General features: G+C 45.3%; 2 protein-coding genes and 1 non-coding gene across 5 annotated transcripts in view; all 3 read right to left on the bottom strand.

Annotated features, from left to right (window-relative positions):
• The window catches only part of PPP3CC (protein phosphatase 3 catalytic subunit gamma), a 62,773-nt gene extending 61,880 nt beyond the window's left edge, over positions 1-893 (bottom strand). For both annotated transcript variants that reach the window (XM_069485148.1, XM_069485149.1), the window contains exon 1: positions 614-893. In XM_069485148.1, coding sequence (XP_069341249.1) covers positions 614-662 — 49 coding nt within the window. In that variant the 5' untranslated portion in view covers positions 663-893. The remainder of the gene's footprint in view (positions 1-613) is intronic.
• A 3,014-nt stretch (positions 894-3,907) lies between these two features.
• On the bottom strand, positions 3,908-4,012 carry LOC138393848 (U6 spliceosomal RNA). Its single transcript, XR_011235257.1, has one exon. It is a non-coding gene; the product is annotated as a U6 spliceosomal RNA (small nuclear RNA).
• Positions 4,013-11,618: 7,606 nt separating this feature from the next.
• SLC39A14 (solute carrier family 39 member 14) overlaps positions 11,619-21,257 on the bottom strand; it is a 42,737-nt gene continuing 33,098 nt past the window's right edge. For both annotated transcript variants that reach the window (XM_069484860.1, XM_069484861.1), the window contains exons 5-9: positions 18,558-18,680; positions 17,669-17,854; positions 17,353-17,560; positions 16,224-16,408; positions 11,619-14,034 (exon numbers count right to left, since the gene is read on the bottom strand). In XM_069484860.1, the coding sequence (XP_069340961.1) occupies positions 13,888-14,034; positions 16,224-16,408; positions 17,353-17,560; positions 17,669-17,854; positions 18,558-18,680 (849 nt within the window). In that variant the 3' untranslated portion in view covers positions 11,619-13,887. The remainder of the gene's footprint in view (positions 14,035-16,223; positions 16,409-17,352; positions 17,561-17,668; positions 17,855-18,557; positions 18,681-21,257) is intronic.

The raw sequence follows: 21,257 nt of genomic DNA on the forward strand, positions 1-21,257 counted from the left end.
ATCTAATACAGCTAAACATCTGAATCAGAGAACATTATTCTCCAAGTCTCTGATAGCCAAAGGGAAAGTAAAACGCCAACATGATGTCGAGAAGCGTATAAATTCCTTTTTAAACATCAGATAACGGATTTATTTGTATTTATTTCTCCATTCTCAGTGCCCTGCGATGAAAAGTGGGCCAAAAGGTGCACGGTATTATGTCCTGAAAAAGCGCGGGGGGTGTCAAGAGAGACCTGACTTGAAAGAGTCCACCAAGCTGCCCACACCACCCCAGATAAAAGACTAGAAAAGAGGGATCGTTTCTTAAAAGCAAAAAACAAAAGAGAAATGGGGATCCAGGCCCTTGGGGGTGGTGGGAGAGTAAGTGCCCACTGTGCCTGGAAGTCAGCCCTTCGGGAGGGAACTTTCCAATCTCCAGCTGGCTACCGGTCCAGCAGCAACAAAAAACGCCGGGGTCCCCGCAGGGCCGCTCCCCCGGGGCGCGCCCGCCGTCCCCTCCCCCCACCCCTCCAGGTCCTCCTCCGGGGCCCCGGCCTCCCTCCGCCCCCGAGCCGTCGCCCCGCCGGGGGCCGTCTCCGCCAGGTCGCGGAGGAAGGCCGGGCCCGCCTGGCACCTTTGATGACGCGTTCGGTAGTGGAGAGTTGGGAGCGCCTCTCGGACATGGTCCCCTCGGCCTCCGCCCGGCCCCAGAGCACTGCCGGCCGTGCGCCTCCGCCTCCGCCTCGGCCGCCGCCTTCTCCTCCAGCGCGCCCGGCCCCGGCTCCTCGGGGCGGCCCAAGCGCCAGACGGACGCGACCGCGGCAGCGCGGCCTCCAACCCCACCGACAGGATGCGGGCCCACCGGCCGCTCCCTCCCGAGGCGCCAGCGGCTGCGGCGGGGAACGCCGCCTCCGGAGCGACCGCGACCGCAGCTGAGGGAGGCGACCGGGGCGGCTGCGCGCGGCCCGGCCTTCGTGCGCGCGCGCGCGCTCCCGCGCGCCGCTCTCACAACTTCCCGGCGGCCCCGCGCGCGGCCGCGCTGCTCAGGCCGGCCGGGAGGTCGCCGGCCCGGGCTCTACGCTTGCTGGGCGTGCGAGCGCCTCTTTCCTCTCCTCGGAGCCCCCTCCCTGCTTCCGACGGCCCGTCCTCGCTTCCCGGCAGCCCGTCCTCCCCGCAGCTGGCGCCTGCTCTCCCGCCTGCCCCTGCCGGGCCTGGAGCCCCTGAAAGCAGCCGCTGCACCCCGCGGGGGCGCCCAGCGAGGCAGCGGCCATCTTGCGGCCTGGCCGGGGGACTTCGCCCTGCCGAGTGCGGCCCCCAGCCTGGGGCCACCGGGCAGAGAGCCGCGGTCTCCTTCTTCCTTCTGGGTCTGCCACCCACTTTAACTGTAGGGGTCGTTATCCTTACAGCTCCTACAAGTTACCCTCCTCCATTCACCAAACCCAAACATTCAAACCCCCGCGTTTGGTATCTTTCACATTGTTGAGTGCTGTTAGTATAGTAAGGACATTCGTGCCCATCCGATTAAATAGTTCCAGTCCGGTAGTTGCGGAGCCTCAGTTTCTGAGCTAGGCCCTGCTGCCTCCTCACTTCTTTCTACATCCAGAGAAGAGGACAGCTCCAGCTCCTGGGACCCTGAGGGCCAGACGTCCTCTGTGAAAGGAACTGGCTTTCTAGGAAGCCCTGGTGTCACCAGCACAGCCAGAAGCACCCTTTCTTCCCCCTTGTTAAGGTACCAGCCTCCCTCTAGATAGAGTCCTAACAGTCTGGTTCATCTCTAGGTTAAAAAGTGACCTTTTATCTCACTTGAAATTTTAAGCCTAGAATAGAAGCTGTCTCCCTGCAACTGCCTTCTCTCACGGAGTATAGTACCTGGCAATGTCGAAGTATTTTGATTTTAGCAATGCTAATGGAATAATGAGACTGATACCCAAAGAAGCATATGCAAGTTATGGGCAAACCAGTCTTGGTTACTGTGGTCGCCAATGAGTAGTCACATGTGGCTATGTCAATTTAAATTTAATTTTGATTTTAGTAATTCAGTTCCTCTAGTGCACTAGCCACATTTCCAGTGCTCAATAGCTATGTGTGGCTAGGGGCAACCTTATTGGACATCGTAGAATAAATAGGCCATTTCCATCATCCAGAAAGTTCTGTTGGACAGCTCCTAGCTAAAAGATTACAAGATTAAGCCTAAAACTCCACTAATATAGATCTATGTATTGGGAGGAGGTCTCAGGATATACACTGGAATCAGCCCTGAATTATCCGTTCGAGTTTTGACTGAGGGCCTTTCACAGTAACCCAGGAGGCAGGAGCACTTCGGGAGCTGAATAGAATTTGGTTCTGTTTACATGGGTTTGGACTTCAGGCTTCCACTGGAGAATTGTTCAGATATCCTGAGGCAGTTCTTCATTTAAGGAGTAACCAGAACTCCACATCTGTCAAATCATATCTCTTAAAGGTCAGATGCTAAAATTCTTCTTGAAGAATGTAAACAGGATAGCTAAAAATAAACAAAAGTTTAAGAAAACGTGGCAAACCAATGTGAAGGGATGGATTATTCAATACTGCTAGTGGAAAAACGAACTGACTACTGTATTTAGATCTCTAGTTGGAGCCACCCTGTAACATCAAAATAAAGCGAAGCTTGTTTAAAGAGTTCCATGTAGTTCAGTCTGTTCTCACAGTGAGCTCTGAAGCATGGGTCGTACCACAAACTTATTCTCACCTTGAGGCAGAGTTAGCTGGACACTGGGGAGGGAGCTCCCATTCATCCTAAGGGAGTTCTCCGGGAAGGGGCAGCAATCAGCTGCTGGCAACCAGCCCTGTACCCACATAGTGAAGGGGGTTTGGGTGGAGCACCCCAGCACCCTTTGGTCTTGACACCTGCAATGCATTCTCCACGCTGACCCCAGAGTCAACTTCTGCAGCAAATCTGGCTGCTGACTCTGCCCCTCGTCTCCCTTCAGTGGCTCCCATTGCCCTTAGGATCAAGTTCACTTAGTCTCCCAGCTTCTTCTCATCCGTATTTTAACCCACACTTGCAGAGGTCCTCTCCCTTTGTGGCCTCACTGGGACCTTTCAGGCTGGCCACATGGAATCATTCACTATGCTCTTTCCAGGCTGTGGCCCTACAAGGAAGGATGGGATTTGAAGAGCAAGGAGGCAGGGAGGTGTCCTAGGCTGGGCAAAGCTGTAGGGAGGTGTGGGGTTGGAATGTGGTGGATGTGTTCATAGCTCCACACCTTTGGAGGTGCAGTGCTTACTGCCTGGAATGCCCATCCTTCTCTACTTTTGACTGACAAGGTTGGCCATGTCCTTAAGATCTTACCCTGTTACGATCACCTCTCTGAAGCCTTTCTTAATCCATCCAGGTAGAAGTTAAGGCTCCTCCTTCTATGGACCAGGAGCATTTTGTAAACAGATCAGCAACACCTAATGCTTGGCAGAGTTATTGTTTATAGACATATGGCTGTTTACCCACCTAGACTACTGAGGCAGAGACTATATCCCCAGTTTCTAGCCTGATCCATTTATATCACGGTTGCTCAGTAAATATTTGCTCATATAATGAATTACTACATCACATCTTCTTATATGCAATAATCTAGTATCCAGTAGATAGAAGTTGACTGGACAATTGGAATATCTAAGAGGCCAAGACCTAAGGATTCATATGGACCAACATTATCATATGACAGATAAGTGAATGGGCCTCGAGATGCTAAGCAGCTTAACCACTGTCACACAGGTAATTAGAACTTGAACTTGACTCTGCTCTCAGGATTTTTCTCTTTCCTTTACAATGTTTTAATATATTTTTAAAAGTAACCTATACGCAGGGTTTAAAAAAATTAAGTACGTAAGTACAGGAAATTAAACCTCACTCCTTTCTCTGATCCTCAGTTCCTCAGTTTCCTTCCCTTTTTTTTTCTTTTAATGCTGCATGAATTTGCATGTCATTCTCTGCAGGGGCCATGCTAATCTTCCCTGTATCGTTCCAATTTAGTATATGTGCTGCCGAATCCGGCACCCAGTTTCCCTAAGTAGTTCATTGCTATTGTTAATATATGTATACATTTACATATATATACATATTTCTGCAGACATCCTCAGTATACTTGATACATTCACCACCTTTTTCTTATACTAACAGTAACAAACATAGACCAGGATTTTTCAAGTTATGGATCATGATGCATAGGTTGTAATTAATGGGTTAATACATTGTGAAATCTATTGATTTGGTTACCATCGATGATCTTGTTTCTTTGTCTTGTTTTGTCGTAATGAAAAAGAATGGAATGGAATGGAACATCTCACACAGAAAGATGAAATAGTATTTTAATAAAACTTCTGTTTCTGTTTTCTTTAAATCAAGCTTGTTGACGTGTAATTTACATATAATAAAAATTTACCCTTTTTAAGTGTAAAAAAAAGAGTATATGTAAAATATAAGAGAAAAAAATCTAGAAGAAAGTGAAGTAATTATCCTACTCGGGTAATTGTGGTTATTCTAGTAGCACTAATACATGCCAACAGACGCTGACACTCCCTGCCCCAGTGTGTGCATTTATCAGATCAAAACCAACTCAGTGAACTCATAACCCAGCATGGTGGTTTACACCTGTAATCCCAGCTACTCAGGAGGCTGAGACAGGAGGATCACTTGAGACCAGGAGTGAAATATGAGACCAGCCTGGGCAACATAGCAAGACTCTCTTCTAAAAAAAAAAAAAACCAATTCAGTGAACTCAGATAAGGACTTTCTGGCCACAAAAGTAATGAAAGGAATCACAAAAGATTGCTATACTTGACTACTTGAAAAAGACAAACACAATTAAAAGGCATAAAACCAGGACAATATTTACATTTCATATGTTAGGGTAAGAATATTTCCCTGTCTATAAAAAGAGCTCTACAATATAAGTATGGTCAAAGACCATGAACAAACAATTCACAAAATAATAAAATATAAGACACTAAAAATAAAAAAAAAGTGTTCAACCTCATTAGTAATAAAATAATGCAAATAAAGTAATAAAAATGCAGATTAAAATTAGATGCTATTTTTCACATAGCAAATTGGAAAACTTTTCTTTTTTTGAGACAGAGTCTCACTCTGTTTCCCTGAGTAGGGTGCAGTGGCGTCATCGTAGCTCATAGCTCACAGTAACCTCAAACTCCTGGGCTTAAGCGATCCTCTGGCCTCAGCCTCCAGAGTAGCTGGGACTAGAGTCTTGCACCACCTGCCCAGCTAATTGTTCTGTTTTTAGTAGAGATGGGGTCTCACTCTTGCTCAGTCTGGTCATGGAGCAAATTGGAAACCATTTTAAAAAGATGACACTGTTGGTAGCATTGTAAACTAGTACAAATTTTCTGGAAAGGGATTTGATGGTCTCAATAAAAGAAGATATTTATATGGCCAATGAAAAGATTTTTAACATCATTAGTTATTAAGGAAATACAAAATAAACCATATTGAGATACCACTTCACTAGCTTACCAGAATAGCTAAAATTAAAGCCCATCAATGCCAAGTGTTGACAGAATGGGAGCAACTGGAACTCTCATATATTGTTGGTGGGACAGTAAAATGGTACCACAATTTTGGAAAACAGTTTGGAAGTTTCACATAAAGTTAAAATGTAATCTACTCTATGACCCAGTAATTCTGCTCTTACGTATTTTACCCAACAGCAATAATTGTCAACAGTTGGTGAATTTTGTATCCCTTCCCTTTTCCTTTCTACATTGATCAGAATTGACATAAATATTTGAAAGAACCGAGATTCATGTCTAAGTGGCATTTCTACTAATTTCTTCAAATCTAGGTTGCCATTTTATAGGGCTTGTGAGATTTAGTGGATTTCCTTATGAAATTCTCTAAGCACCTCATGAATCTTAATTAATGACCAGCTCCTCTGAGACATAATTATGAAGCCTTTTAATTGAACAAAAGCTCAGAGAATCCTTGTTTCCACTGTTGTGTAAAAGTAACCTGGCTTCAGTTTCTATTTACATGAATCCATTAAATATTAAACTACTGTGTTAAATGCAGGCATGAGAATTGTAGAATATTTTAAAAACTAGAGTAAAATGAGCATTTCTAAAATAGCCACACAGAACAAAAGGTATTTCATATAGTGCATAATCACTAATTTTATATAAAAAGCACTACCTTAATGTTTTTATTAGTAACATATACTCTATGGACATCATGTACTATATTTAATTCGTATCTTTCTACGAGTGCATTTAGTTTTGATTAAATTATCTTGGCATTGGACCCCCATCTTGATATCTAAAAAAATTACCAAGTCCAGATAAAAATATATTTTTGTAATTAGAAAAACATGGCCCAAAGCAACATCCTACTTGTAATAGCCTGATATCGAATTATTAATAATCACTTTAGATACTTGAAAGTAAACAATGCAAATGAAAGTTCTGCTGACTGGTAGACATATATATGCAGGGTGATATTCAGGCCGTTTTTTGGGTCGTGTGCAAACCCCTTATGAGAACCATAAGAATTGGGAGCCCCAAAGCTGCCATCACTCCCCATTACCATAGTTTGCATCATCGCAAAACAGGAGAAATGGCAATCACGACACAAGGGCATAGAGTCCAAGAGAATAGAATTTAATACCCCCTGCACACCTGGGCTCCAGCATTCCTCAGGTAAGACGCCACAGGTTAATAGCACTGGCATCATCAAGTTGCTTGGACCAAAATTTTAGAATCAGGGACCCCTTTCCTCAAACGCTATATCCTGTCAACTTACTCCCCCTACAGTCCATTTTTCTATACAGCAGATCTTTCTAAATTTAGAACCTAAAACCGATTTGTCATTCCTCGGATTAAAACCCTCGAATAACTTTTCCTTTTCCAAATGGTCAGATCAAACCTCTTCCATGTCTGCTACAGTTCAGACTGGCCTTGTTTATGCTGTATATACTACAGTTTACACATACTGGCCTCAGAAAGACCAAGCTTATTTCTGTCCCAGAGATCTTGCATTTACTGGTCCCTTTTGCTTGGAACGTTTCTTCTAGATGTGCAGAGCTGTAGCTCAACTCAAATGTCGTCTGCTCAGAGGAATTTCCTGACTCCTGTAGCTACAGCTACACCTGTCTGCCCATTCTCAACCTCCTTACCCTGTGCTAATTTACCTGTAGCACTTGTTTTTGTTGTGTTTATTTGCCCTCATTCCTTAAGGGGAGGACCTTTGTCTGTCTGTCTTGTTCACTGCTCTGTGGTACTATGCTTGGCACAAGGGGAGCTCAACAATTTGTTGAATGCATGACTATCATCTCACTCTTGTCTGGAGCAGAAGTTCTTAACCTGGGGCACAGGGGCTTCAAGAGATCATTCCCTTCTCCTCTCCCTCCCGTCCCCATCCTGCTCCCAACTGTAAAGGAAATTAAGATTTACGCCAATTGACCAAAGGGTTGAAAAACCAAAAACAAAGAAATTAAGGTTTGGAGTGTATTTAAACATGGGGGAGGGGGTGAGAATGTGTGGGAAAACATCTACTTTTCAGACCCTCAGAGGAATGCAAAGAACAAAATGTTAGTTACTACTAGTACAGAGCTTTAATCTATTAAAATGTTTTGCGTACACTTAGTTCTCATTATGCTCATAGAGATAGGCAGTGTAATAACTATAATTTCTTCTTCATGAAGACATTAGGTATATAGAGGTTGAATGTAGCATTAGAGATCACAGATAGCCAACAATGGAGTTGACACAAATCCATTCTTTTGGACGCAAAATCCTGTGCTCTTGCTGCTGACAAAGGCTCCAGAAGTCCAAGGAATTAGGTTTGCATTGGTTCTTGCTTATCTTCATTTGCTTCAAAAATCACCAAACTTAAAACACATTTCCAAGGACTTTCTCATTTAAACTAGTTTATAAAGCTGTTTTTAAGTTTTACAGTGAAAAAAATATTACCCTCAGCTAGATCAGGGGAGTCTTCCCATGCAGTCAGCCTCAATTTTGAAATACAATGTTGTACTGTATGAACCAAGCAAGGAATGCAAAATAATTTTCTACTAGGCTAAATAGGGCATAATTAGAAAAAGAGATTTATAGGAATTTACTTTAAAGCCAAAATGAAGATGCTATTGAGATCTCTTAATATTTAGATTTTTATCTGCCCTTTTAGCAGAAATATATAATTGAACCATCTATACTGAAAAATCAATATGCTCCAAATTTTTAAAAAACATCAGCTTTTCATGGCTTACACTTGTAATCCCAGCACTTTGGGAGGCCCAGGCAGGATCACTTGAGGCCAGCAGTTCAAGACCAGCCTGGGCAACATAGTGAGACCCTCCCCATCTCGACAAAACATTTAAAAAAAATTAAAAATAGCTGGGTGTGGTGGTGTATGCCTATAGTCAGCTACTCGGCAGGCTGAGGCAGGAGGATCACTTGAGTCCAGGAGTTTAAGGCTATAGTGAGCTATAACTGCACCACTGCACTCTAGCCTGGGCAACAGAGACCCCGTCCCCTGTCTTAAAAAAAAAAAAAAAAGAAAAACAGCTTTCCCAGAAAAGAAAAATCTAAATTCCATCTCTCTGTCCTGTTTACTCCATTTTCCTAAGGAAGAAAAAAAACCCTATCTTATTTGCATAATTGCTACAATGCTTAACCTGTGTGAATTTGGAAGCATGTGATCTTAATTTCTTCTCAAGGGCCATGTCCATAGAATACGACCAGACAATGGCATCAGAGGAGCTTGTTACCTCAATAAACATGCCACTTGAAAGAATCTCCTATACTGGGGGAATACCCAAGAACAAAGAGGTTTTTTTCTTCCTTACTAGCATCTATAATTATTTAAGCAAAAAAAAAAAAAAAAAATCCCTTTATTGATTTAGTTGTTTTCTTTCTTAAAACCCAAAGTTGACATCATGTTCTTAGAAGGAACTTCCAGTTAACTGGCTTGGGTGTCATGCTTAGATTCTGATGCATTTAAAGTGTTAGCCAAATGCAGGAAGATATATTTTGAGAGCATTTCATTTAGAATTACTTATCAAAAGATTTTTTTGACAGGGGCCTGCACTGGGAATTTCCTGATGGCTATGTGCTACGTGCATATATTTGTGACAAACATGTGGACTATTGCCCAAGTTTATTCTTAGGCAACCTCAATGTTCCCAAGATCTATAAGCAAACCACAGACATAGAAAAAAACACCCAGAGCCTAGTGGAAAAGAACCACTTCTTGGCTTATGATTGCCAGGGTTAGAACATTTTGGGGTTATTCCTTAACTATAATTGGTGCTACCATCTCGGAATCTCACCCACTGCTGGGTCAAAGATTGCTGTCACATAGGAAGAACAGTCTGTTAACGTCCTTCATTTTAAATAAAGCCTGAATAGACACCTGGCAAGAACAGGTTGTGATGTTGGAAGGAAAAATGTTTTATTTATTTATTTTTTTGCTGGCAGTTCTTAAAATAATTAGCTGAACGCTGATAAGGACCTTTGGATCTTTCCCAATCACTGATTTTTTCCACTGTTAAAAAAAAAAAAAAAGAAAGTCATCTGAAAGCCACCTATCAGGAGTGGAATGTAATTGTTTATTCCAGAAGGATGAAAGGGATTTACCTCTGCTGGGGTTTGATCTTATCATTTTTCAAGTCTATTTCACACCAGATCATGAAGAGTCCCCAGTCTATTTATACTAGGTGGGCGTTTTACTTTTCCACAAATCAAAAACCCCACGCCCACATTTAGTGTCCACATTTTGAAGTGCATTTTGCTCAAATCTGATCTCAGTATCACTGAATGGCGGAAAAGAGTGTGCAGAAGCAACAAAATAGGAGAACATTAATTTATAGCATCTTTTGAATTTTGGTGTATTTCACCTTCCACCAAAAAATGTCCTAAATGGCTTAGCGGGTTAAGATTATTACAAAGAGATGGCTAAGGTCAAGGTTTTAATCTGCTTAATGGCCTGTTTACTTTGCTTAGCTCTGTTCCGCGTGGGCCGCAAATTCACCTCTCAAACTTATGTTTCTAAATAAAGGTGGACCAGGTAACAAGGCACACAAAGAGCCATCACCAGTGACAGGAAGACACAGCAGAACTGCTGCCAATGGAAAAGGAGCATTTTCACAAACAACTTAAAGCCATTTCATTTGGTCTTTTCATTCATTCTTTCTGTGTGGCAGGTGCTGACATCATAGAAAGAAACCAGATAGAACCTCCACCCAGAAGGAATCTGGTGTACAAAGAACAGAAATTACAATGCAAGTCCTGTAGCTGAGGTATACAGAGAGAGACACCAAACCCAGCTGGGGAAGGCCAAGCAGGGAGTGCGGGCAGAAATGGATTTCCAGAAGGTCGCAGAAGCTGAAGGGCAGTGACTGTGACTTTGAACAATGCCAGCAAATGATGGAGTAGCTAAAGTCATGAAAATTAAAAGACCAACATGAGCCACTTAATGTATTATTCTCGACTTCAAAAAAATGAAGGACTGAGCAACAGGCATTTGGAAATCTCTAACCTATGTCATCATGAGACTGAATCATCAGCCCTTTGACCTTATTGCTCATTTCTATTGTTGAAGAAAAACAAGATTCCTGACCCTGTAACTAAACTGGAATGAGACTAGCTTTAGAATTTTAAGTCTCATGACAGACCCAAAGGAGGTGTAAACAAACTGAGCCAACCCTGTATGTTTCAAATTGTGGATTTACATTAAACAGGGTGATACAAAACTCTTCTTAGGAATCACCACGATTCTTTTCTCCTGCAACACTGGGAAGTCACAGGCTCCACAGAAGAGAAACCAATCAATTTTAAAGTGAGCAAATTAGGACATATAAGGTTCCTTCTAAAATCCCAGTGAAAATGTAAGTTGGACCTGGTAAAACAGAACTTTGCAAGCCAATGAGACACCATCGCCACCTTGTGTTCAGTCTTCGTTACGTCCACGTTATTGCAAATGATCACGGGAGAGTCTCAACAATTACAGAATATAGCTTTATTTATAGAATCTTACAAATAAAACATTTACAGTCCATATAAGTTAATTTTCTTTTCTAATTTCTTCTCATAACACCTGAGTTATTTAAAAAAATACTGTGATGGAATTGCAGAACTGTAAAGGGAAATATGAACAATAAAATCCTAACCTCTCTTGCAAAAATCAGACTTTTTTTTTTTTTTTTTTAAAAGCAGATTTCCAGCATATTACCGTCTCTTTGGAAGAGGACTTACTGAAAGCAGGTCTTAGGTTACCCAAACAGAGGAGCCTTCTTTTTTACACCCAAGGTGAAGGACCAGTGAGGAAGAGCTCCAAGTTGACACTGGAGCTATTCCTTTAGGGACAAGGACAGTGGCGACCTGCCCACTAAGCAGCGAAGTGAGAAGCAGCAGAGCCCCTGTCCCTGGCTTGCCGTTCCGGCATGTGACATGCTTTCCTTGCTAACATTAGCAGGAGCGGGTCCATCCAAAAACAAGAGAGGCTGAAGCTGCTACTGGCAGGGGTGACAGAAGTCCTCCTGTCAACAACTTGCGACCCCTCAGACTTCTAATATGTACAAATGCTTAAAACAGCAAATTCAACATTTCAAAGTCAAAAAGAAATTGCCACATTTTCAACTCGCGAGGCAAATCTGTTGCCAATGGCAACTTCCAATCAGCCGGGTGATCTGAGTGTCTCCACCCCTCCTAAGCTCCGACTCGGACTGACCTCTGCTCCAATTACAGTTTAAAGAGGATTCCCCTTTGAGGCAGCTGTCCATGAAAGGAAGTTTCTTAAGTTAATATAGGTGTGCACAAAAAGGGAAAATCCCCTACTATTTCATAGTTTATGTTTCAGTTTATTAAAGATTATATTTTTGAGCTCATCTCCTAAACTAGAAACCCACTAAACTCTAACTCTTCGTATTCTACTCCCAAAGTGTATTTTTAAGGAATGGCAGGCTCTATAGGGAATGCTAAAATTATCAATTTAATACATGAATGTGAGTTAAGTAGAAAGCAAAAATGTTCCAGAGTCTTAAACTTTTTGAGGGTTATTTTCTGCTAGCTCCTGAAAGGGGGTTGAGAAAAGTAAAACAGAAAAGATGAGGAATCATTCTAAAACTACAGCAACAATAATAATAATATAAAAAGTTAGATTCCAACATTCAAGGAATTGGTTCTTTGGTAAAAACTGGACCATAATCCCATCAGGAGTCAGTCCTGACATTTAATCTAGAACCTCAATCACTGAGGTTTTCCTCCTCCTTCAGCCTATTCCCAAATCCACTGACGTCAACAGGCAAGGCAAGGAGAAAATCTATAAAGTACCACCAGCAGTTTTCCTGCTCATGTTCTTTTCGAGAATATTCCTGGTTTGAGAGATGTTTCCCAAGAAGAAAAAAACAAAATGGATGCTGTTTTTAATTACTGAGAGTGGACAGTTTTTCTGCGCGAGGACAGAAAAACGCAGGTGTTGGCGACGAACCGGCACGCCCGTCGGTCACGCACACGAGTCCGTTTGCGAACAGGGCCCCTCGGCCGCGGCTGTGGGCACCACTAAGAAAGGCTTCTGGAGAGACGGGCTCCCCAAAGTGGCTGAAGAATCTCGCATTATCAATATGATAATAATAAATCAATTCACCTAGTGAACTGGAGATGAGCTCCCCGTGAAGCCAGAGTTCTGCAGTGAGATCCACAGCGCCCGAGGCCGGCCTGCAGGTTCACGGACAGGTCTACCCGGCCACTTTCTGGAGACAATTAGAGCAATTCATATTCAATTCGATACACGATTCGACCTTTTTCATTAGGGGAGAGAGGAAGTGGGAACCTAGAGAAGACTCATTGGCAGCATAACCACCGGGGCCCCAGCCCAGGTTTCTGACCTTACATTGCAGAGTCCCTGTCATTCGTACTTTTACTTATATAATTAGCAAATCCTAAATTTTGCCTGCGCTGACCCCATGTCTGATTTCCAATCCTTGTCTAAGGAGAGCATAAGCTGAACTCCGATTCTACAAGTCAGGGGAGGATAGTTTGTGCAGTCTCCCCTCTGATGCAAACACCTTAAATGTGCTCAGAATGTGCTTCTAGGGAGGCAGCGAAAAGTCTCTTAGGAGATGGGAGAGGGGAAGGGGAGGTGGAAAGCACAGCAAAACCAAGTGTTTTCTTGCAGAGCTCCTGACCCTCCGTTCTGCCGGTGTTGACCTGGAAGAGGAGGCCCGGGCGACTACGCCTGCGTGTGAGCTCACCCGGACAGCCAGGCGACACCAGGTGCTGCCACAGAACCAGTGAGCCTGCTCACAAGACTTGCATCGTGGGTTCCACTTCCCCTCTCACTCGGGAAGACCCCTGCCCCCTCTCCCACCTACTCCCCTGTTCTGATTTTCTGTTCTCTTTTAGAATAGGCAACTGAACAGACATTAAAAAAATGGGAAGGATTTCTGTGTCCTGTCTCTTCCCTGTGAGACCAGACAGGTAAACCCAGTTCAAAATTGGCCAGCCTGAGGTCCAAGATGCACACTTAAGATTCATGGGCCCCACACTATGGATTCACCTCTTGAGATATTTCTAACCGAGTTTAGCCACCGGCTATATTTTTGCATTGTTGGGGAAAGGATTCAAAATCATCTTTCAGCATTGGTTCCAAGAGCAAGAGGCCAGGGTGATCAGAGAAAAAAGTCAGGCTTGTCTTGGAAACTGCATTGAGGTTCCAGAGTCACTGTGAGAAAAGGAGAGGAGAGGGTGAGAGGCACTACCTAGAGACTGGTTACCAGGGCGGCTTATTCCTAGGATAGAGCATTTTAAAAACAGCTGACATTTGAGTGCAGGAATACAGTCCGTGTCGGTTTTTGATAGAACTGCCTCTTCCGTGGTGCTTCGTGGATGCGGAGGCCTTTGGCCAGGGATGGGGCCGCCCAGGCCCTACCCGATCTGGATCTGTCCTGAGTACATGGTGAGGACCAGCATGATGGCGAATCCGGTCAAGAGCCCCAGGTTCTGGATGATGAAGGGCATGAAGATGCTGCCCTTCCTTTCATCCTCTTGGCAGACCTCGTTCATCTCAGGGAACTGGAAGAGAGACAGGAGAGCTGTAGTTCCCTTCTTGGTAAGTCCAAGCCCAGCTGGGGACTGAGATGTGTGTCAAATTGGCTGACAAAATTAACAGCAGCAGCAGCCGGACCTTGAACGAGACGGCCTTTTTCTAAGGTGGTCACCACGACTTTACAACTACCTGGATAAAACAGAGTCCTCCACGTGCACGTGGCCCGGGCTGCGTTCAGGTGCTGTCTAAAACTAAATGCACTTTGATGAAAAAGTACGCTTCAAAAGCATTTGAAAAGGTCTTTTTGCTACCAAAATGTTGTCATGTCACTTCTCCGGGAAACTGCGTGACTAGGTAAGGGGACAGAGAATGGAGCAGCCTGAGGTCTCATGCTACAAGACAGGTAACAGCCACAAGACCGTCAAGTAACGCCCCGCAAAATCCTAACTATTGGGTGGGCGCCCCACCAGAGAGGAAAGAATCCAACGTGTTCCTGCAGGACAAGGCTGAACGTAGAAGTCCGCGCCCTTGTCATCTCATCAAAACTACTATTTTCAAAGGATGTGGAAAAATAATTCATGCAAACAGCCTAAAGACCACGACATGCCAACAAACAAGGAAAGGAAATCAGTCCTGTTAGTCATACAAAAGGTGCAAGAGGTTAGGTATTTCACTAGCAAATTCAAAACTACCTAAATGGTTATACCAAATGTTAGCACGGACAATACAATGTGCACTTAAAAAGGTTAAGCCCTTTTAGAAAGCAATTTGGCAACACATGTTAAAACCCTAAAACCATGTGTTCCCCCATCCCCCTTTGAACTAGCAATTCCAGTTCTGGAGTTAAGGTACATCCTCTCACCAAATAATACTGCCGTGGACAGGGATGTTTTCAAAGAGTACGTACCATAGAAAAATGTCTCTAATATATTAAGTTAAAAAAGGAATCAACATAAAATTGTATATTCAATGTGAGTACAGACATCTAAAATCAGACACACATAACGCATTGAGACAAAAAGGAAACAAACCAAAGTGTTAACTGTTATTGTTGTTTTAGGGTAGAATGATGATGGGTGGTCTTCCTTCCTTCTTTTCTTCCCACCTGCCTTTCCTCTTTTTATCTATATATACCTACTCTGTTTAAGTAAGGACCCTAGATTGAGTATAATCATTTCCTTTAATGATATATGCTAACAGAAACATAAACTTTTCCTCCTTTAAAATCTATGGCTATTGGGCCTGGCGAGGTGGCTCATGTCTGTAATCCTAGCACTCTGGGAAGCCGAGGCGGGAGGAATGCTTGAGGTCAAGAGGTCAAGAGACCAGCCTGAGCAAGAGTTTGACCCTTGGCCCTACCAAAAATAGAAAAATCAGCCAGGCATGGTGGCATGTGCCTATAGTCCTAGCTACTCTGGAGGCTGAAGCAGGAGATCACTTGAGCCCAGCAGTTTGAGGTTGCAGTGAGCTATGATGATACCACTGCACTCTACCTGGGGTGACAGAGCGAGACTGTCTCAAACAAAACAAATGTCCCCTTAAAAACCACTGAATTGTACATTTTAAATAGACAAATTGTGTGGTATGTGAAAGATACCTCAATAAAGCTGTAAAGATTTTTTTTTTTGGAGACAGGTTCTTGCTTTATCACCGGGGGCTGGAGTGCAGTGGCATCATAACTCACTGTAGCCTCAAAGTCCTGGGCTTAAGAGATCCTCCTGCCTCAGTCTCCCAAGTAGCTGGGACTACAGGCATGCGCCACCATGCCCGGCTAATTTTTTTCTCTATATATTTTTAGCTGTCCATATAATTTCTTTCTATTTTTAGTAGAGACGGGGTCTCACTCTTGCTCAGGCTGGTCTCGAACTCCTGACCTCTAGCAATTCTCCTGCCTCGGCCTCCCAGAGTGCTAGGATTACAGGCGTGAACAACCGCGCCCAGCCTGATTTTTCTACTTTTTTGGAGAGATGGGGTCTCACTATATTGCCCAGGCTGGTCTCAAACTCCTGACCTCAAGCAGTCCTCCTGCCTGGCCAGAGTGCTGGGATTCTAGGTGTGAGCCATCACGCCCGGCCATCTTTAAATAAAGCTGTTTAAAACAAAAACAAAAACAAAAAAACCCAACTACCTAATGTTTCCTTAGCTGCCCTTCCATCCAACGAATTTAATAATCTGGCCCAATTTTGCCTGCATGACATCAACTCTGAAGACTTACCATATCAGCCAGAGAAATATACAAAAACATTCCTCCAGCCAGCGCAAAAATCCAGTTGGCAGAGAAGTGGCTGCCAGCCAGAATGCCAAAGGCCAAACCCACGTAGCAGCAGCAGGCGGAGAGGAAGTTGAAGAAGAGAGCTTGCTGAATGCTCATGCCTGCGTTGAGCAGGATGACGAAGTCTCCTGCACAGGGGAAGGATGTTGAAATAAGAGTCACACGAGGTCTCAGGAGACAGAGAACACCGATGACGTCAGCCTGCTTAAACTATGAATGACATCTGGGTGAAAAACCAAGACAGCCCTCAACTGGAGACTGAAGTGACAAGACTAAGGCACCTACACCTTCCTGTTTAGGAACTCTCCATTTGCTAAAGTGGCCACGTATTTCCAGCCTAGAAGCTGAAAATAATACACAGGATTTTTAAAATAGACGACCAAGCCAGCACTGGCCTTGTTTCTCTTTTGATTGGTAGCGAAACAGAAGGAGCTCCCTTCCTCACAACTACCATGATCAGTGCTTTTAGGAAATGGAATTGAGACTGAGAGAAGTTAAATAATTTGCCCGAAGCACAAGCCAATAACGTGGCAAAGCCAGGATTTGACCTTGACTTGCCTCGGAGCCTCTGGCGTCTCAGCTTTCTACGCTCTCCCTCTGACAGGTAAAACTAAGCGCCTCCCAATCCCCAGGCCAGCCACCTCCCCACCTGCCAGGCTGCTCACACGCCCAGCCCGTGGAAGGTGAGCAGGACACAGGAGACACGCTCGACCGAGCACTCAGAATAGCGTGTAGTATGTGTTAAGGCCTTTACGCCACTTGTTTTTCTTTAATCTTCACAATGATTCTAAAAAGGGAGGTACGATTATTAACCCCACTGCACAGGTGAGGCAACGGTCCACAGCATGGGGGCTGGAGGGAAACAAACATCCCTGTAAAGACGCCATCATCTGCAATCATTGTCATTGCAGCTGTTAAGAAATAGTGATCAGATTGCACACAGCTCAGGGAGTGTGATAATTAGTTCCAGTAAGTATTTAATATTGCGCAGTGGGGAGTCGGGGGAGAGAGTAGCAAGGAACCAGCCACGTGATAACCAAGATGGCACACGTGGACAGGGACGTCTGCTTACCCAGCTCGTGCGGGAACTCCTCACACAGGATGGCCACCGAGGTGCTGATGCCTTGGAAAACGGACACGGTGAAGGAGGCGCCGATGGCCAGGCCGTCGATGAAGTTGTGGAGGCCATCGCTCAGGGTGATCATCCAGGCCAGCGTGCCAATGTGAGAGTAGCGGACGCCTTTCAGCCAGTAACAGGTGCTCTGGGAAGCCTGCAGGTCCTGCGAGGAAGCACATCCCCACGGCCCGAATGAAGTCAAAGGCCGGGCCCGAGTCACCAAGGCCATCTCCCCTGAGAGGCTCCCCCCAGGCAGCTGACAGCCACTGACCTGCACGGAGAGCGAGCCGACGATGACCTTCTCATCCGCGGCGGGGCCCTTGCCGTCCGGCTCGCTGTTGCAGTGCGGAGGGATCATGTGGTCCAGGTCCCCGTTCTGTAGCTTCTCTGTCACGCCCTCCTCCTGGTCCTTCTTGGAAGACAGCGTCTCCGAGGCATAATGGCTATGTCCCTGATGCTGCAGGGATGACAGGGAGGGGTCAACAGGACACTCCCCAAAACCACAGGCCTGACTGAGCGCCTACCCGGAGCAAGTGCGCCAAGCGCGGGGAAGACCTCATTCCTACCATCCAAGACAACACACGCAGCTCACGCACAGAGACGCAGGGAGAGCCGTGACACAGAGCTGTGCCAAGTGTGAAGGCAAGGACCTGGTGTCAGACAGATGCCAAGGCTGTCACCTGAGAGCAAATGCTCATTCCAGTGAGGAAGCCACCGCTCAAGACATTTAGAGTCCCTTCTTTGCAATGGCCAATTCCACTCAATTCAGCAACAATGCAGGGACGATGACATGCCAGGCACTAGAGATAGGAATATCTTTTTGGAACCATACTACAATAATCGGTTCTGTTTCTGTGCAGTCATTCTTCATACATGATGAACGTATGTTATCAAGTTATCAACCCCTCTCCCATCTTCTAAAGATATACATATATGTTAAGGAAATAATCAAAGGGGATAAATGACTGGTCAGTAACAGGCACACTGGCCTCCCCCTGGGGAATATCCTCCCAAGGTGAAATGGGATCATCTCCTCTAGAGATTTGTGTTTCATGACATTTGTGGTGTGAGCCGACACCCCTACCAGAACACAGCAGCAGCACCTTTTGAAATGGGTGCTTTGCCCAGAAGAACGTCTCTCACCAACAATTGGGCCTCACCTCATTTTTCTGCTTAAGAAGCATCTTCAAGATCTTCTCCGTGAAAAAGAAAAGATAAAAGCCCCCAAACACCACTGCAGACTTGGAGACATAATAATCTTCCAGAGGGTTGAAACCAAAAGCCTGTGGACCCAGGAAAACAAAATGAGCTTAAGAAAATAAAAAATCTTCACCGGTTCCCTGTCATCTCTAAACTACTTCCTTGACTCTAGGGAAGGAATGAGGCATGCTGGAAAAACTCTGCCGTCTACCCGTTGTCTTTCCAGCAAAATCTAACCCTCGATGCTTCTCTGATGTGACGTCACCGGACCTGCTAGGTTCTCTCACGCTCATTTTTGGCTGCAAAACACAGATCATCGGTAGAATTTTAATCTCAGGAAGGACAGCCTCGGATGCGGTTCTCTACTTTTGATTTCTCCTGGTGCTTTGCTACAAAGGCAGACTCTGCCACCAAATTCCATATTTAAGGAGAGGACCCTTGTGTTTATTTTCATCCTATCTAGCATCCCTGGTTGATGTGCCTGTAAACACAGAGGGAGATGGTGTAATTACACTTTCTAAAACAGGAAACCCATTTCCCAGTTAAGTAGTAAGAGTTGCAGCATCTTCCCGACCGCAGACGTCCCGGTGACCACAAAGCCAAGAAAGCCAATGTCACTAAGAGCATCTATTTTGGGGGGTTTTGCTTTGAGTTCTTCCTAAAAACTTCACTTATTAAAGTGGGGGGAAGGAATCCACCGGAAAGAGACGAGACCAGAAATCAGGAGAATTCTGTTCTCAGTGAAGCTCTTGATGTACGGTGGCACCTGGTGACAGTGTCTGATGACCTGCTCCTCTGTGTTCTGACCCGAGACAGGCTCCAGCCCTCTCACGAACAGGGCAAAGACAGGAGTTGATCACAACTACAAGCAGTTCTGGGCTGCTTAAAGGATAAGTGTTTTTCTTTTACGTTTTAAAGGGACCAGATTCAGCCCCAGTGAAACAACGCATTCAAGGCGCCCTTCCAGGAGAGCCAAACCATCTTAGGGAAAAGGGACACAAACACCTAAGAGCTCTCCACAGAAAGCCACGAAGGATGGCGGGACACAGAATCGTGGCTACAGGAATCCCGAAACCTGGATTCTAGGCGCAGGAGCAAGTTCTTGTGCAAGTCAGATTCCAGCGGGTAAAACATTACTTGTCCTAGATGCCAGAGCTGACTTAAGGATCAACTAAGAGAAAACAAAATAGCATTTTGGAAAACACAGTGTTACGAGACGTATGTGGCGTCAACCACAGCCTTGTCCAGGCCTGTCAGACCACCTACAAGGAAGCTTCTCGGGCTTATTGTAATTAACTGGTCTACTGAGGCGATTACACCAAATCAGATGAGACATGTCCAAGGCTGACTACCAAACTGTACAAACACGGAGCTCCCTCTTCTTTTGTGGAGAATTTTCTCGTTAACTTAGGCAAAGGTACCGTCGACGTGTGCGAAACCAGACGGTTTTATTCGGATTACCTTTGCCCCAAAACTCCCTATGGAGGAGGACTGATCTTTTCACCGAGACCTGTGGGTTTTGCTGATGTGTTTTATACTTCTCTGCACCAGAAGCCCCGAACGGAGAGACATAAAGTGAGCCACACGGTGACCTCGCTACACTGTTTCCATTCAACATTATATAGCACTATCCGGACACCAGGCACTGGGCGTTCACAAATATTAACTCATTTAGCCCTTATGACATCACGTTAGGGTCAGTTCTACTGCTGTCCCCATTTCACACGAGGGGAGAGAAGCACACAATGCTAAGTGGCTTGCTCAAGGTCACAGAACTTGCAGATGGTGGAGCTGGGATTTTGAACTTGAACCTGGCTCTTAAACCTAAGCTCTGCTGCCTCTCCTAGCTCATGCCGAAGCCCTAGCTTCACTTTCCAAAAGGAAAGGACCCCGAGGTGTCTGAACGGAAGGCCCTCCCGCTGCGCCCTGGTCCCCCAGGACACGGCACGCTCCGGTGCGAGAAGGCTCTGGCTTGGCATACCTCGGGGATGAGCTGGAAGAGGGCGTTGGAGTAGAGGGTTCCAATCGCCAGGGCTATGAAGTAGAGCAGCAGCCTCTTGTAAAAGGTCTTCTTCATGAAGGGCACCACGCTGGCCCCCATGAGTGAGCAGAGGGAGATGATGGTCACACAGAGGAGACCATATCCCCACACTGCCGTCGGGACGGAGGGCCAGCCCCACCCAGGGCGGGGAGAAGGGCACAGCAACCACCATTTAGGGGACGGGGAGGCAATAAGGAAAGTGTTGGTGGATATTAACAAAGGAACCAAAAGAAAAAAATCAGGAAGAGACAGGCAGGGAGGGAGAGAGAAACAGAAAATTTGTTAGTGATTCAAGTCTGATGAAATTTCCTTCAATCAAGTTCAGGAGAAATGAGGAGGAATTCAAGGTGACCTTGGAACCCTGTGACTACTGCCCCTGCTGCTTCGGGTGGCCCGAGTCATACCCTGCGGGAGTCATACCCGGCGGCCGGTGTGAGGGGCAGGGGACGGTGCTGCCCCGTCACACACGTGAGGCCGGCTTGGGCCGACCACAGAGGCTGCCCAGGACAGACTTTGGCCTCGAGGGCTCTATGACGGGAACAAGAGCACATGGAAAGAGACTAATCACGCTGCCGCCACGTTGGCATATCCAGTCCGTACCGCGTGGGCACAGGCGACA

The sequence above is a fragment of the Eulemur rufifrons genome, chromosome 12 (genome assembly GCF_041146395.1).
Source record: "Eulemur rufifrons isolate Redbay chromosome 12, OSU_ERuf_1, whole genome shotgun sequence".
Lineage (NCBI taxonomy): Eukaryota > Metazoa > Chordata > Mammalia > Primates > Lemuridae > Eulemur > Eulemur rufifrons.